We start from the raw sequence: 15,410 nt of genomic DNA, 5'->3' as shown, positions 1-15,410 counted from the left end.
GGGACCCCTGGAGAGGCCGGGGTGCTGTGTGGCTGTCAGAGGGCTCCGCTGGCAGCACACCTTCCCTGGCACGGTAGCTACGGTAACTCACTGTTCCGTGGCCCCAGCAGCCAAGATTCGTGCAAAAAACCGTGAGGTTAAAGGGTTGGCAAGGACCTGGGTTTGTCGGGAAAGTTTCACCTGTAAAATGAAGACAGAGGCTGTTAAATGTGTTGACCTAGAGAAGTTGTAATAAACGCAAAATAATTGCGTTACAATGTCATTAGTGTACATAGGGCTAAAGATAATTTTATAATCAATGTATGAATTCTTGCACGTAATTTAAACTCGGAGCTAGTATTTGCAGTCGTGCTTTTTCTCCAGGCGTGTCTCCCCCTGGAATGTGTGCATCGCAAAGGTGTGCACAATGCCAAAGGCTGCGCAAAACGCTTACCTCGATCTTTTGATAACGCTGGACTGTGAGCACTTTTGTGTTTCGGTAATTTAGAAGATCTGATAAGTGAACAAAAATAAGACAGATTTATGCCAGTCACCGAGGCTTTCTCTTGGAGATTTTTTTTGTTGCCTTTTTTTTTTTTTTTTTTTTAGCGTATCGGCATTCCTCTGAGACAAGTTGCCTTACCGTGTGTTTCCCAAAGATACTTAATTGACATGAGCTGTGTTGTCTCCCCCGTGCACTGACTGTCCCCGCCTTTGTGTCCCGGCAGCGATGCACCTCCTGGGGCTGAACTGGCAGCTCCAACCCGCAGACGGACACACCTTCAACAACGGGATGCGGCCGGGGCCGCCGGGCGCCGAGGACGGGGCGACGGTGCCATCTGGAGGCAGAGGTGAGGCTGCGGCTCCGGGCCCTCGGCGCTTGACGCGTTTAGCTCTCTCGCAGTTTTTACTAGGTGTACTGTCACGGAGATGTGTGCGGAATCTTTGTTTGAGGCTGGTTTTAGCATCGCTGGTGTTTTCTGCATGTTTGCTGGTTCGCTGCGCGGGTGCGGCTGTTCTTATCATGCACTGATGTTCTGTGCATCAGTGCACAAAATCATGTAATTTCTAGAATCTCATCTACTGATAAAGGTATGCTCCCTCAGGCACTAATGAAGAAATGCTCAGTCAGAAAATGTGTTTTACTGGCTATACATGCTGTTTCCAGGTGTAGCTATGAGAGCTCAGAGAAGGAGACTGGACTTAGTAGGCAAGTACGTTCTACTGCTTGGGAGAAGTCAAAAACTTTGGCTTCCAGCTGGGACCAAACTGCTGTTTTTTCTTCTTTCTCAGATGCAATAGAATAATAGAAAACATCAAGGACAGCAGAGTTTGAGCCATAATAAATAATCTATCCTGTGATATTAGTATGAGCAATGTGGGCAACAGATGGATCCTTTCTCTCCTAAAGAGAAACTGTTTCAGTGGAGGATGATAGAGAAGGGACAATGAGAAGAATGAGGGGAAAATCTAGAAACAGAAATACTTCCTTAAACTGAGGAAGTATATATTAAAATTATATTTTCATGTCATGAAAAGGACTTTAATAGTTTAAATTGAATCCTTTTTTTAGTGGTGAGGTTCAGGTGTTTTCTTTCCTACATTGCAATAAGGCCTTTTCTGGTTATTACAAAAATTATGACATGAAGAGAGAACAGAACATTTCACTTAGTCAAAGCACCTCATAGAGTTCTACAATTCCGTGATAGGCCATAGTGTACTATGAAGGTGGACTGAAACAGAAGAGAAATAAGAGCACTTGCTAGTGGTCAACAGAAGAATTTTGTTCAGAGCTGAGGACCTGTGGCTCATGTTAAACTTGCTGATTGCCGAAGCTAGTGTTAGAAACAAATGCTAACACAAGATACTCCCATTGGATATAGTGGGAAAAAAATCAGTTAAAGTAGAGCTGGGAAAGGAAGCTGAGTTGTTCTTTGGTGTGCCCGATCACTTCATAGATTTGTTTCTCTTTTCAATAAATGCTGCTGCTGCATCTCAGCTTCTTCACATTTTCCATGGAGGGACTAATTTTGGCTTCTTCCTTTTCATTAATTCCTACATCTTAGCGGTTGCAAAAAACTGTAGATTTTCAGGCAGGAGTTTGTTGGCTTGGCTTTCGTCTCTGACTGACTGTAGGTCAAACTGGATGAACAGCACATCCCTCAGTACAAGGCAGAATGTTTATAGTACTGCTGAACTTTTTCCAGATTGTGCACAGGTGAGAGACCCTATGGTTTTAGGCAGGAGCCTGAAGAGCTCAGGTCTGCAATTACGGTCACTTAGCAGACAACTACAGTGCTTAACACGAGTCCAAATTCCCTCCCCTGCAGCTTTTTGTTGCCATCTCTGTGCAAATATAGGGCAGCAGGATTGTTGAATTGGAATGTGCTCATCTGCCTGGGGCACTTCGGTGCAAATTCTGGCAGTTTATCCCAGCCCCACTCTAATTAGCTTTGCACATTTGAAGAGACTAAGATGCCGGCTGTTTTGGGAGCGGCAACCTCCTGTAGAGGAGACAAGGAGACAGAACTGCCAGTTCTGTCTTAAATTGCAGCAGTTAGCTTTCCTCGGAGCATGTTGGAAAAGTTTACTTGTTCTTCTGACATTTCGTAGAAGGTTGCTGAAATGTTGATAATCTGGGGGAAGGGGAGAGAACAATATTTAGGCAGATAATCTTCCACAGTGGAATAATATGAATGACAGGTTTGGATGAACACAAGGAATATCTAAAAGACAAGTTCTCATAGCAGGGAAGGGTGAAAAGTTTTTCTACCTCACCTTTCCTTTTGTTATGTCCAAGTTAATATTGCTGTCCCAGCAGTTTTTAGGAAAGTCTCTGACAGCTTTTAACACAACAACCGTTTCAGGACTCAGGGCTCTGGCTGTGGAGAGTGACCTTTCTATAATTGACACAACTCAGGATGAAGCCATTCTTTTCAAAACATGGGTCTCCCAAAGAAACCTTTAACCCCTAGTCTGAGAACGGCCACTTAAACGCAAGCTGTGCCTACTCAGCAAGCAAGGCATTTTAAAGTAGAGCAATTTGAAAGGAGAAAAAAAAAAAAGAGCAGATATTTCAATTTGATCTGCTTGTTCCTTATTAAGAGACTAAATTCTGGTATGAAATATTAAAACTGCAATTTAAGAGGAATGTAAATTACTTTATTACTGCATTTTCCTATCTTAATGAAAACAAAATTCACTATTAAGATAACACAGTCACAGGTTTTTTGTAATTACATACTACATCTCACTAATACTGGGGATGTCTGAAAGGAGTAGGCAAGTGCAATGGTGTTGCTGTAAAACTGCAGGTGAAGTCCACCATGCTCTGACTAAACAAAGCACAAGATAGTTTGCACTTTTTTCTTTTTTTTTTTTTGCCTTTAGTCTCTGGAAGTTGTACTGAACTAGGGATTTAGATTAAGAGACAAAAGTAGAGAAAAATTCCTTTCTTAATACAAATTATGGGGTAGTATCTCTTAATAGTATGTAAAACCCAAGAAGTTGGCACTGCCGTAGAATTGTGGAATTGCTACAGGGATGAAATAGATAGTAATAACATTAAAAAAAAAACCAAAACTTCCTGAGAGGGAAGCCCATTTGTCTGTCACAGTTGCATAAGGATAATGTTGGAATTTTGGTATAATAAATCTAAATTAGGGGGGAAAGGGAAGGGGAAAAAAGAGCATGTTTTGGAATAATTGCTTCTTCACAAAGAAATGAATTAGATGACCTTACAGGATTTTTCTCTGCCCAGATTCTGTTAATCTATGCCAAAAATATATTCTACATGTAAAATTATGTAGTAGGCTAGACACACGTTTCCATAACATGTGTGACTATGTATGTGCTGTTTCCTTTCTAATTGACAGAATACACTATAAAAGTCAACTTTAATCATTTCAGAGGACACCTAAGATAAACTACTGTTTATGTGGAAATATCCAAACTAACTCCAGCTGCAAATCCTAGTAAAGAATACTTCAGCGTAGAGTTTTTCTGTTTATGACATATTGTCTTTGGTGTGCTCACAAATTTAGCAAATTGTCTACTAATTCAAAATTGACTTAGTATTTTTTATCTTGATTATTTGCTATACTAAGTTTCTATAAAGCTGAAAAACATAGTAAGAGATTGTGGTCTCCGATCCTAGAAACCCACATTTTAAAAGATACCAAAGATAATTACGGGCAAGGATTGTGGACTTGAAAGATCACTTCAGTTACCATAAATATACCGACTAATTGGAAAAGGTCGATTTGAATGTGTGTTCTGATACTCACCTAATCCAGGGTTTGTGTCTCTTTGGACGAAGTAGCTCGATCCGGGTTCATGCTCAGTTTATGAGATATTTCACTAAGTCTACTACAGTGTGTGGATTTTGAAAAGACAATTACAGTTAATTAAACAGTAAAGTATTGAAGTGTTACTTGTTTCCAGTTATCGAAGTAAGCTTGTTTCCAGTTATCAAATTCAGCATTGTAAATGTAATGGCAATAATGTAATAAAGACGGTTAAATTTGCTGCTAAATATGACAAGATCTTACTTGCTTGAGGTGAGAGAGGGGGAAAACAGATTTCTACTAATCTAACAGAAATTTGCCTAACTGCTAAACTCGGCAGTCACTCTGAAGCTGTCTAGGTTGTCTTCAGCTCTCTCCAAATGATTTTGAGACCTCTGCCAGATGCTGCAGCTCCGAGTCACATTTTGGTTTGCACACAGAAATGATTATTGACTAATCGTTAAGGTATTTTATTGGCAATGCAGCAGATGGGCAATGTTAAAGGAATAACAAAATTATTAAATGGGAAGATACGCTGCTCTTACGTATTGATGAGTTGGGGTTGAGATGCAGATAGAATAGACCCTGATCTGAAAGCCTGAGACACTGGTGCTACCCCCAGCTGCGTTTCTGCTGAAACCAAATCCTACTCATCAGGCAGTGTAAGGGCTCAGGAACAACTGGAGGGAACTCTTTGTCATGTTGCAAAAGACAAAAAGATGAAAAACTCGTACCTCATTAACAATGTAAATGACACGAGACTTTTGGTTTCTACTATTTCCTTTCAGTTGCTTTAAAACAGATGATCAAAATGTAATAACAATCAATGTATTTTAAATGTCACTTCCGTTACCTTCATTCAATTTAATCAAGACATGCCATCATTTTCCAGGTGAATTAATCTTATTAAGTAGTTATGTGGCTAATGTAATGTAGATCTTAATTAACACGTTAGCAAGCAGAAGTGTTAATATGGACGCTATGAAGGCTTGCAGATGCGGTCTTCTGAAAAATACCAGGCTCTGGGGCTGTCTTAGCAGAAGCAAAGTATTTGGACTAAGTTCAACAGAACAGGAGTTTTATTTTTGTGATTTTCTTGATGGTATGTGTTGCCGTGTTTAAAGTTAGGTGATGAAGTGTATTATATACCATCAGAGACGATTGTTATGTTGATGTAGAAATTGGTGCAAGTATGTATTTGTTCTTTGTGAAATGCAGTGAACTAACAGATCTTAATTTTATTTCAGTTAAAATTTACCTTTCATTCTGAAAACACTGAATCTTTTGAAGCCTTGCTCACATGAATGTGAAGATGTACCTACCTTTTTAGGTGTCTCAGGGTATGAAAGCATGTTTCTTAATTCCACCTGCAGGGCCAGATTGACTGCAGCTGAGCCAGAGCAGTGGCCTTAAGCACTTGACGCTGTCTTTGCAGAGTTTCTTTCCTTTCACCACAATAGAAATGTGGGATACTGACCAGAAAATGCAAGACTTTTATTTTGTTTCAGAAGCTGGTTTACTAGGCTCCTGGAAGCTCATACAAATTCAGAAGCTTCTCCTCACTTCACAAAATATAGCTCATTAGTACCTCAGCATCTTCAGCATAGCTGAAGTTCAAGATGTGTCACAGCAGCTTCTCCAGACAAATTCTCATTTCCTGGATTTTTACTTTATTATAGCTGTGGGAATTTGTCATCAGCAGTCAATCTATTGTACACATTTCAAAAAGAATCTGTTTTTACTTGGGTCCTAGGGCACTTAGCTATTATTAGTAGATATTTTGAAGCATAAGTTCATATAGGAAGTGATTGGTGTGGTAATAGTGCATAGCACTGATTTTTCCACAGAAGAAATTTTTATAGAAAAGGCATTTTCTAACCATAGTAATTCCCACAGATTCTTTTTTGGCAAAAAGTTCAGTGGAGTGTATTTTTATATTGAATGGTTTCCTTTACACAGCTGTACCATAAATTTCTTTGGAATCCTGAGTCATCTGTGAAAATCCCTACCAGAAAAATAGGTAAGATAGAAAGATAAGGAAAGCTATGTCTGCAGCAGTGATTTATCAGAAATGCAGAGGTACAGGAAGAGAAGCGAAAGAGAATTCTCTTTAACCAATATTGGTGATATTTATTCCTTATATTTAATTTGAAATTGTCCAAATTATCTTTGTAGTTCATTATGGATCCGTTGAAATGGTTATTCTGCTAGATTTTTCAAGAGTGTTATCAAGACGCAATTTACAGTCATCACCATCATAAAGGCACACAGTCAAAGTGGCAGAGTTAATTGCTATTTAAATGTGATGTCTGTAGCGTGACACTGCTGGTAGCCAGATTTCATTTTTATTTTTTAATTTTAGCTACAGTATGTGAGAGGAGCCTATAATAAATGCTCAAGTATCTCTGGTTTCGGTGTAGATACAGTTCTGCCTCCATAGCTGACACCGCTTGACATCAGTTAAATTAAAGGCTGACTGGGCATGTCCTATCAGCTGCCACCTTGAATCTGACCTCAAGCTCAAAGATGAGGCCTGCTGACAAGTTAGCAGGGGGAGTTTGCATTGCTGTTGTCATGTATTGCCTATTTGATAGCTTCAAAGGCAAATATACTTGAGTGCAAAAACAGTCTTTTCAAATATATATGCCAAAATAGTAATTCAACTGGGTAAATAACACAGCAGTTTAAATGAATAAGTGTTATTTAGTTGATAAATATGTGTTTGACTGAGCGATTGAAATGGCTCCCCTGGATAAGATGAAGAAGTATGCTTTTAAAACTCTCTTTTGTAGATGTTTATAGAGGGGAAATCACAGATGAAAACCCCAAGTATCCATGGGGTTATGGATGACAAACATACAGACAAAACTCAAAAACAGTCACCCACAGCAGAGTTAATGATGTTGGGATTTATTTGTTCACAATAGTATGAGTGGTTTGGGTTAGTCTTTTTTCCCAGATTTGTCAGTTTGTCACATCTGTAACTTCACTTAAATACAGTTGATGTTCTTTGAATGTGATCTGCAGTGGTCCATCAAATGGAAAAGCTTCTAAAAATAGCTGGAGGGAGGGAGTCAGGTGGCAAGATACATTCTCTACATTAGGAGGTGAAGGCTGAAGGAAGCTATTAAAAAAAAAAAGTTTACTTTAAGAGTCTCTAGAGACAGGTTTTATAAGCGAAGCTGTTAGTACAGAAAAAGCCATTGCAAATATGAAGCTAGGATGATGTTCTGCTTTTCAGGTTTAAAAAAATAAACTTAAGCATATTATCGAAGAGAAGAGGTTCAGAGGTTGTATCTACTGTGCATTTCACTGCTGTATTTCTAACTTGGGGAGCAAGGAACATGAAGAGGCCAGTGTTGAGACGCCTCCTGTAGTATTTTTATGTGATTGCTCTGCATTGCTTATCTTCAAGGTGATAATTTTTAATAGGTCATTGTAAATATTTGTTTTACAAGTAGTCATCTGAGAACGTGAAGATCATGACCAACTCAGGTGCACTGGCTGTGTCAAAGCAAGGAGTGGAACCAAGACACTCACACTACTCTTGTCTCATACCAACGAGAGTAATTCAACAGGAATATATGAGAGTATGGTTCAGTAACACATAATCTTTAGAGCTCTGATAGCTTGCTGGACTTAAAACGTTATAAGTTGTTAGTTAAACTTGCAAATATAAAACGTACACTTCAGTGCAACTTCAAGTATTTCTGAATTGTGTTATTTCAGCATTGTAATGTAGAGCCATAAAAACAGGATCTCATGTATTAAATTTTTCAAAGCAAAAATAAGGATTCCTTTGAGCATGCCAGAGGTGCGGCAGAAGCTGTTTCTCCCAGATGTGGCATGGATTGGATAATGAGCAGAGACGTACCGTACTGCAGAAATACAGACTTGAAAATACAGGGTCATCCATCCATTGCATTCTTTCTTGTAGGTTAAGTATATCTCGATCACTTGTGAAAGTTGCTCATCTAACCTGCTCTTAAAATCCTCTGCGGTATTTGAACCTCTAGAGCTGTCAGTTCTTTTCCTAGGTAGATTTTCCTGGGACACTGAAATGTTCCAGAAGGAGTGGTTTGGACAACTAGAAACCAGGTCATTTATGTTGTAGAGGGGGAAAAAAAAAAAGCATCTGTGGGGAGATGCTTCCAAAGGTAATTCCAAACTGAATCATTTCAGTATTAGGAACCTGAATCATGCCTCTAGGCAGACTGATAATTACAAATTCAATTGTCTCATCTGCGGTTTTCACCATTTTTTAAGATAATAATTTCAAATTTTTCATGGGAAATATAAAGGAATGGTCTTTTTCTAATAACTTTTTTTTGGGAAAGTTTGACATCTAATATATTTGTTTACCTGTGAGGTGCATGATGAAGTTGTGGGAATGTAACTCTGGTTCTTTTGATGACTGGAATGTTTTCTTTTTAGCTTAATTGATTTATTTGAGGATTCTTGACTCCTGAAGAATACCCTTCCCAGATAGAAATAGAAAACAGATTTTGGAAAACCAAAGGAGTCTAAGGCTAAATTCAACCAGAAATACTAAAACTTGAGCCTCCGTAAGAATTAAATTTTTTTTTTTTTTTGCAAAGTTATAATTCTAGGGAATATATACTTGGCAGACTTGGAAGCAATGTAATTAGCAAAAGTCACTGATGGTGGTGTTTTGGAGCTGCTTTAATAGCCAGTGAAACCACCAGAGATTACGGTGGTCTTCACATCTCCACGCTCACTAAGCTTGCTGCACTGGATAAAAGTCAGGTACAATGGCTGAAGCAATATTTAGTTTAATTTCTATTTGATGTAGATGAAAAATACATGACTTGGTAATTTGTAAAGCAGACGCATGTATGAGAGCGTTCTAACACCACCTCGCTTCTTAAAGGGTTCTGACAAGGATTTGCTTTTCTGAAACTTATTCTGTGACATAGGCCACTTATGTGTGTTAGGAGGTGTTTCAGTACTTAATATCCCTGATATATATATGTGTGTATATATATATGTTATATAAATGTTTATGACATCAGGCAAGTGAGTATAAGCTGCTTAATTTTTAACTAATTGGACTATTCGATTTGTGCTGCTAATACAAGCCATATCTCTGAATGTATGTGACCACTGCTGCACTGAATTCTAGAACTGTATTAAAAATTATGAAGCGTTATATATACTGTATTAAAAAGTATAAAGATAAAGTATTGTTTAAAAAGAAATGAGATGAGAAGCAGATTCCCACATGGGGGGAGGCTACTGATTTCAAACAGTTTGAAGCTCCAGATTCCCACCCATTTAATGTGTGGATTTCAGAAATGGATTACACTTACTGGCTTCAGTATTCTTTATGTCGAGGAATTCCACTAGCTTCCATGGACTGGAGCAGCTTTGTTGTAGTCATTAAATTAATCAAACTGAAAAAATACGTAATGCAGATAATTCATTGAGTATAAGGACTCTGTGGACAGAGTCAGAATATGGGAAGAGGCACTGGTCTATTAATCTTGACGCCTTTATTACTTATACAGCTTTTATCATAAAAATAATGCCAACTGTAATACTTCCTGGAAACAGCTTTTTCTTTGACTGTTTTGCTTTGACTATGGATATACTGATCCCAAAGAGCAAGGTTCTTCAGAGTGTGTCAAGGAGACTGTTCTTAGATTAGGTACAATTGATGTTCATTTAAGTATGCACAGTCTGCTTCCAAGGAAATAATTTACAGCACAGTGGATGGAAAAAATTCATCATTTATTACCATAACTTGGAATTGTGATGTGAAGTAAGTGCAACGTTGTACTCAAAGGAGATGAAGGAGCCCTCAGTCTTAGGCCAAGTTCCCGGCTCTGACAGTAATTCCAGTACAGCATTCAACAGGTGCTTTTATGTGTTCTGTACCTGGTTTCCCTATCCATGTGGGTAAAGACTAATTTAAATTCTAGTGAGATGGTACCTGACTTCATTGAGGTAGGAACTTTGAGATTTCCTCTGTTGCGGTAATCCATTAGAATTGAAATTGTGTAGTTTTTACGAAACATTACATGTTTGAATCTGGTTGATATCTGTGTTCTTGTGCGGCTCCAAAGGCACGTTGCTTGACATCCTCAGCCATTTTTCCTTTCTTTGCAGCCTCTCTTTGCAGCTTCTTCTGCTTTCTTTTTTTCTTAGTGCTGTGATTGTAGACCCATTAACATAGAAAATGAAAAAACAAACAAGTTGCCAAAAACTGTATAGCAGTTGGTATTCAGAGCATTCTTTTACCATTTCAAAACACTGCCAGCATAATATCTGTTTCATTATGTACAAGTTTAAGTGCTGCTAACAGATAATTTGGAATCTATAATTGAAACCATGCTATTGCAGCTCTCTCAATTAAAGATAGTCAAGACAGAAAAGCTGTCATGTACTTACCTGCTGGAATTATATGTCATTCTGTGCCATCCTGTTACATTCATACAGTGCTGGGATATATTTCAAAAGTAACTTGCCATTTATTGAAAAAAGCATTACACCATGAAAAAAATGTTAAGTAAACATTGAGCTTTTAACAAACACTGTCAGGTTGCATGAGCGGTATCACTGCCATCCAGTGTGTATTAATAGTGGTATTAATGGTACTTTTAAATTTCTATGATTGTTAACAGATATTTTCTGTGGTTTTCTGGTCTTTATAGTGTCTGTTGTAATAATTTTAGAATGGATTTATCACCATGTTGTTTGGGAATATGAAACAGAAAATCAAACATTGCTGTATACTGTAGCTTGAAAGCACTAACTCTTCACATATTGCACTCTATGTTTAAAATACAGCCTCAGAACCATCCTGTTCAGCTGAGAACAGAGGGATTTACACCATATTTTAAGGCTTGACTTTTTCATGGGCTGGAAGTCAGAGCACTCAACCAGAAAGGTCTTGTATCTTGCCTTCAATAATGCATGTTCAAGAACCATCAAGTGATGGATTTTAACTAACCACAGCACAAGGGAGAAAGACTTGTAGATAAGTCCCTGTTTCAGGCAGAGAGAACTTAAAAGGCATGGCATGAGTTGTACTGACTTTCTTTCAAGGAGGAGAAGATGCAAGTTTGAGTACAGACACTGTTCTCTTTATCATTTGCTGTGTGTTTAATTTCTTCTGTCAACTCTCTTGTCTATGTCCTGGAGTTTATTGAACTACTTTACTGTATAAAACAATGATAATGAAAATTTGCAATCAGTTCATTTAGATGGAAGTTACCCCTTTAGTTCACCTTTCTGGTAATTTTTTTAATACCCTGGTTGCCTACGAGATGCAACTGAAAAGAGCACAGGGAGATTTGTATGTGCTTAATTGACTCTCTACTGTTACTATATTTGATCAGTAAAGAGCAATCGCAGATTTAAAGGTTTGGAGGGATTAGAAGATTGCAGATGCTCCACAGAATAAGGTTCAGAGCCTTCTTACTTCAAATATAGTGGCCAAGTCCTTACATACTGATTGAAACAGCAGGCAGATTGCATCAAAATAAGCAAGGAAAGTTATGGTTTGATTTAAAAGGTGGCATTACCACAGGTGTTCATCTTGAATGAATAAAAACGCCCGTATTAAAAGTGGTTATCTCATTTGATTTATATTTGCTTTTATTTCATAGGACCGTGGGTCACTAGGAATAGCAGCATAGACAGTGGAGAAACAGAAGTGGGCCGCAGGGTCACCCAGGAAGTGCCCCCAGGAGTTTTTTGGCGGTCTCAGATCCATATCAGCCAGCCACAGTTCCTGAAGTTCAACATATCCTTAGGGAAGGATGCTCTTTTTGGTGTTTATATAAGAAGAGGACTCCCACCATCACATGCCCAGGTACTTTATCGATGTATTTGTTGGCTTTAAATGTCAAAATGCAAAAGTTTAGAGCATCTATGTTAGATTTATGTTGGAGCTTCTGGAGCTCAAGGTTAGGGGTTCCTGGGAGTTACTTAATTTGTGATACTTGACTGAATACCCTGATATTGAGATTTCTAGGTTATTACATACCTCAACAGTACATTGATAAAAGAAGTAATCAGTGATGTTCTTGCCCATTTAGGTTTTTAAGGTAACTTACAGTTTGGCACTCAAGTTTTTGAATCTCTGACAAAATCTTGGCACCAATTGCGATAAACCTACCCAGTTATACACCAGTCAAAAATGATGAGAGATGTTGGTCAAACTTACAGTATCAAAGTACTGTATATGGTTGGAATGCACACACAGCTAGATGTGTTATCATATAATTTTCTACCTTCATAGAAGTTTTAGTCTCCGCAGGCTGATGGAGTGGCATCACTGGGGTATGCAACAGACTTTGGCATCGCTGCTGCCCAGCCCTGTTAGAGAACATACTGCAGTAACATGTGTTTGAGAGCTTTAATTTTACTGCTGTTCCCTCAGGGACAGCATTTAGGTATAATATCTGACTCGGACATGGGGCAAGTCTTAGCCATTTCTTGATTTCTAACCAGCCTCAAAGATGAGAAATCAGTAATACTGTATTTCTACAGTGACCCTGTAGTACAGAGCTAAGGCCTGTAGGTAAAGATAGTTTTAAAGTGAGTGAGACCAAACTTAAGTATCTTTTTCTTTTAGGTTGTGCAGTGGGTGTTTTAATGTCTTTGCTGTGAGAAGATACAGCTATATTTTCTGTTACAGAGAGAATTGTTTTATTATATCGAAAAATCATTAATGTGAATGGAAGGATTCCCATTTACTTAGATTAGAACTGTAATGAGAAATAATATATTTGCAGTTACACATTCTAAAGGGAAAGAGCCTCCATTCTTTAGAGTGCAAGGGAAGTAGAAATAGCAACCAGGTTTTGGAAAGGACTCATTCCTTCATGCATATGCTTGCTGCTAAAAATCGGTTCTTCATTCAGAAATGATCACCTAAACTTAAAATGCAAAATGGTTTACAGTATATGATTTCCAAAAAGCAAATGTAGAACTCCATGATCCCTTTTGGGAAAGCTCCATTTAACATTTTTAGGTGCCTTGCCCTGATTTGCAAAGAACTGCTGCTACTTTTTTTTTTTTCCATTTAACAAAGCTAATTGTAATTACATAAATGGTTAAAATGCATGATCTAAGCTAAAAGCCCGGAGGCTTTAACATAATTGTATTGTTACATACTACCATATAGGGAAGGTATATTCATATTGCCTGCAAGAAGATATCAGCCCTAAGTGAACTGTGTCCATGTGCATGTGCAAACTCATGATTCAAACAGTGAACCAATTAATTTTCTGGGGAAAACTACACTTGCATTCATTGTATTTTGGATCTGCTTCCCAATGTGAGGCAAATTTATGGAACTATTCTGCATTGACTCTTGTTCCTTGGTGTTCATTCTTGCCTGTAGTCTGAATTGAGAAACAAAATCTTTAAACAGAGTTGGGAGGAGAGAAGAGGTTTACATGGGTTTATGACCTCTACTTCTAAGAATTTGTGAACAAGGAGCTTTGACTATCCAAACTCCATCAATTTCCTGTAGTATGCTGTTTTAAAATGGTCTGTGAATTACTGAATGGATATATACCCGTCTGGTAAGAAATAAGGATCAGCAGTCCACATCCCAAGGAGGAGAGGGAAAGTGGTCAGTTTTCCATAAAGCTAGAGGTTAACATACAGCATCCTGAAGTTCTGTACGAAGACTAGATAAATTGGGGAAATTTTAGAGGGCTGTTGACTAATTTTCAGCCATTTCCAGACATCCATGAAACACAGAAGATAGCCACAGAGAATACGTACCAGGGTGGGATCCTTTCTTAAGAATGTTTTGATTTTGGCTGTAATGTTTCAATATGTTGTCTTGAGGGTAAAATTATGTGTATGGGTCTTTAACTCTTGCAATGAGGTAATGGCATAATTCATTGAGCATATCTCATTTAATTCAGAATTTTGGCACACATTTTCCCTGTCATTCCACTATAAAAACCCAAGCAATTTAGTTGAGGAAAACAAACAAAAGTATAAATCATGAAGTGAAAATGGCCAAGGGCAACCAAAGCTCCTAAGCAATCATCACGGTTTACTATAAATACAAGTTAATTATAATTGTCTGACTAAGACATGATGGAGGTATGCCTGTATCTTTTACAAGAAATCCAGTTGGATGTAACTGTTAATACAAAATATTTTTTTAATTCAAGCTGGACTGTCGTACTGTCATCAAATGTGTTGGTTCTAGGTTTCATTATGATGCTCTCATCTGAGAGGGCTATGATCAGGCAAAGTTGCTCTTTCTTTCACTCCACCTTAAGTGGATAGGATATAAATTCCATGACCTTTCTGGTGAATTAAATACTGCAAAATATCAACTGTGTTTTCTGCTGAGCTGGATTCCTCCTTAGAGAACCTGTTTTCCAGTCTTTAGAGGAAACAATTCCAACCCTCTTCCATGACCGGAGTTAGTGAAATCCACCAGTATAATCTGCAGAATTGCTTTCCCATATTCATGCAGGGTCCTGGTGCTTGTCGACAGGGTGGTACAGCAGAAGATTGCTTGGCATTTTTGCCCAGCAATCAAAATTCAGCCAAGCTGCTACCAAGAGAAATAATTTTAGAAAAAGAAAGGCAAGCTGGTACAGACCTGAGTTAGTGAAAAGAAGCGTTGTTCTGACAGAAAGCAGAATGGTTTTGTATTAATGAAAATACTCTGAAGTTGACACCAGACGATATTTTAAAATTGAAATTTAAAATCCTTGTTTCTGCAGGTTAGGGACATGAGCTGTAAAGCAGTGAACAACTATACTTGACAGTTCATCACTGATCAGTGCTGATATGTCAAGCCAAGTAAAATCCTTTGTGGGAGCAAGTCAATAATCAGCAAATTAGGTACATGATTAACCTGAGACAACAAGATGCGGTTCCTGTCTGAGAGCCCTGCTGAGATTTAACCTTCTCAGTATTACTGTTTAGCAAATATTCCAAATGCCTGGTTTAGTCAGTCAAACCGATGTAGCTGTAAACTTGTCGAGAAGCACCCTTGTGTGCTGTGTGCACAGGGAATGGAGCTCTGGAGGAGAGGTAAAAATGTGGTTTTGAGTGGCAAGCAGACTGCAAACAGGAATGCATTGCTTTCAAGCAAGATTCTTCCAACCTGTGTAGTAATACGTAGAAATAACAAAATAC

At 38.2% G+C, this 15,410-nt stretch overlaps 1 protein-coding gene across 3 annotated transcripts in view; it reads left to right on the top strand.

Annotated features, from left to right (window-relative positions):
- TENM2 (teneurin transmembrane protein 2) overlaps window positions 1–15,410 on the top strand; it is a 520,319-nt gene that overhangs the window by 391,525 nt on the left and 113,384 nt on the right. For all 3 annotated transcript variants that reach the window (XM_074155640.1, XM_074155639.1, XM_074155638.1), the window contains 2 exons: window positions 708–830; window positions 11,897–12,102. In XM_074155640.1, coding sequence (XP_074011741.1) covers window positions 708–830; window positions 11,897–12,102 — 329 coding nt within the window. The remainder of the gene's footprint in view (window positions 1–707; window positions 831–11,896; window positions 12,103–15,410) is intronic.

The sequence above is a fragment of the Numenius arquata genome, chromosome 11, assembly GCF_964106895.1.
Source record: "Numenius arquata chromosome 11, bNumArq3.hap1.1, whole genome shotgun sequence".
Classification (NCBI taxonomy): domain Eukaryota; kingdom Metazoa; phylum Chordata; class Aves; order Charadriiformes; family Scolopacidae; genus Numenius; species Numenius arquata.
The sequence above is the reverse complement of the archived record's forward strand: the minus strand, read 5'-3'. Positions and strand labels throughout refer to the sequence as shown.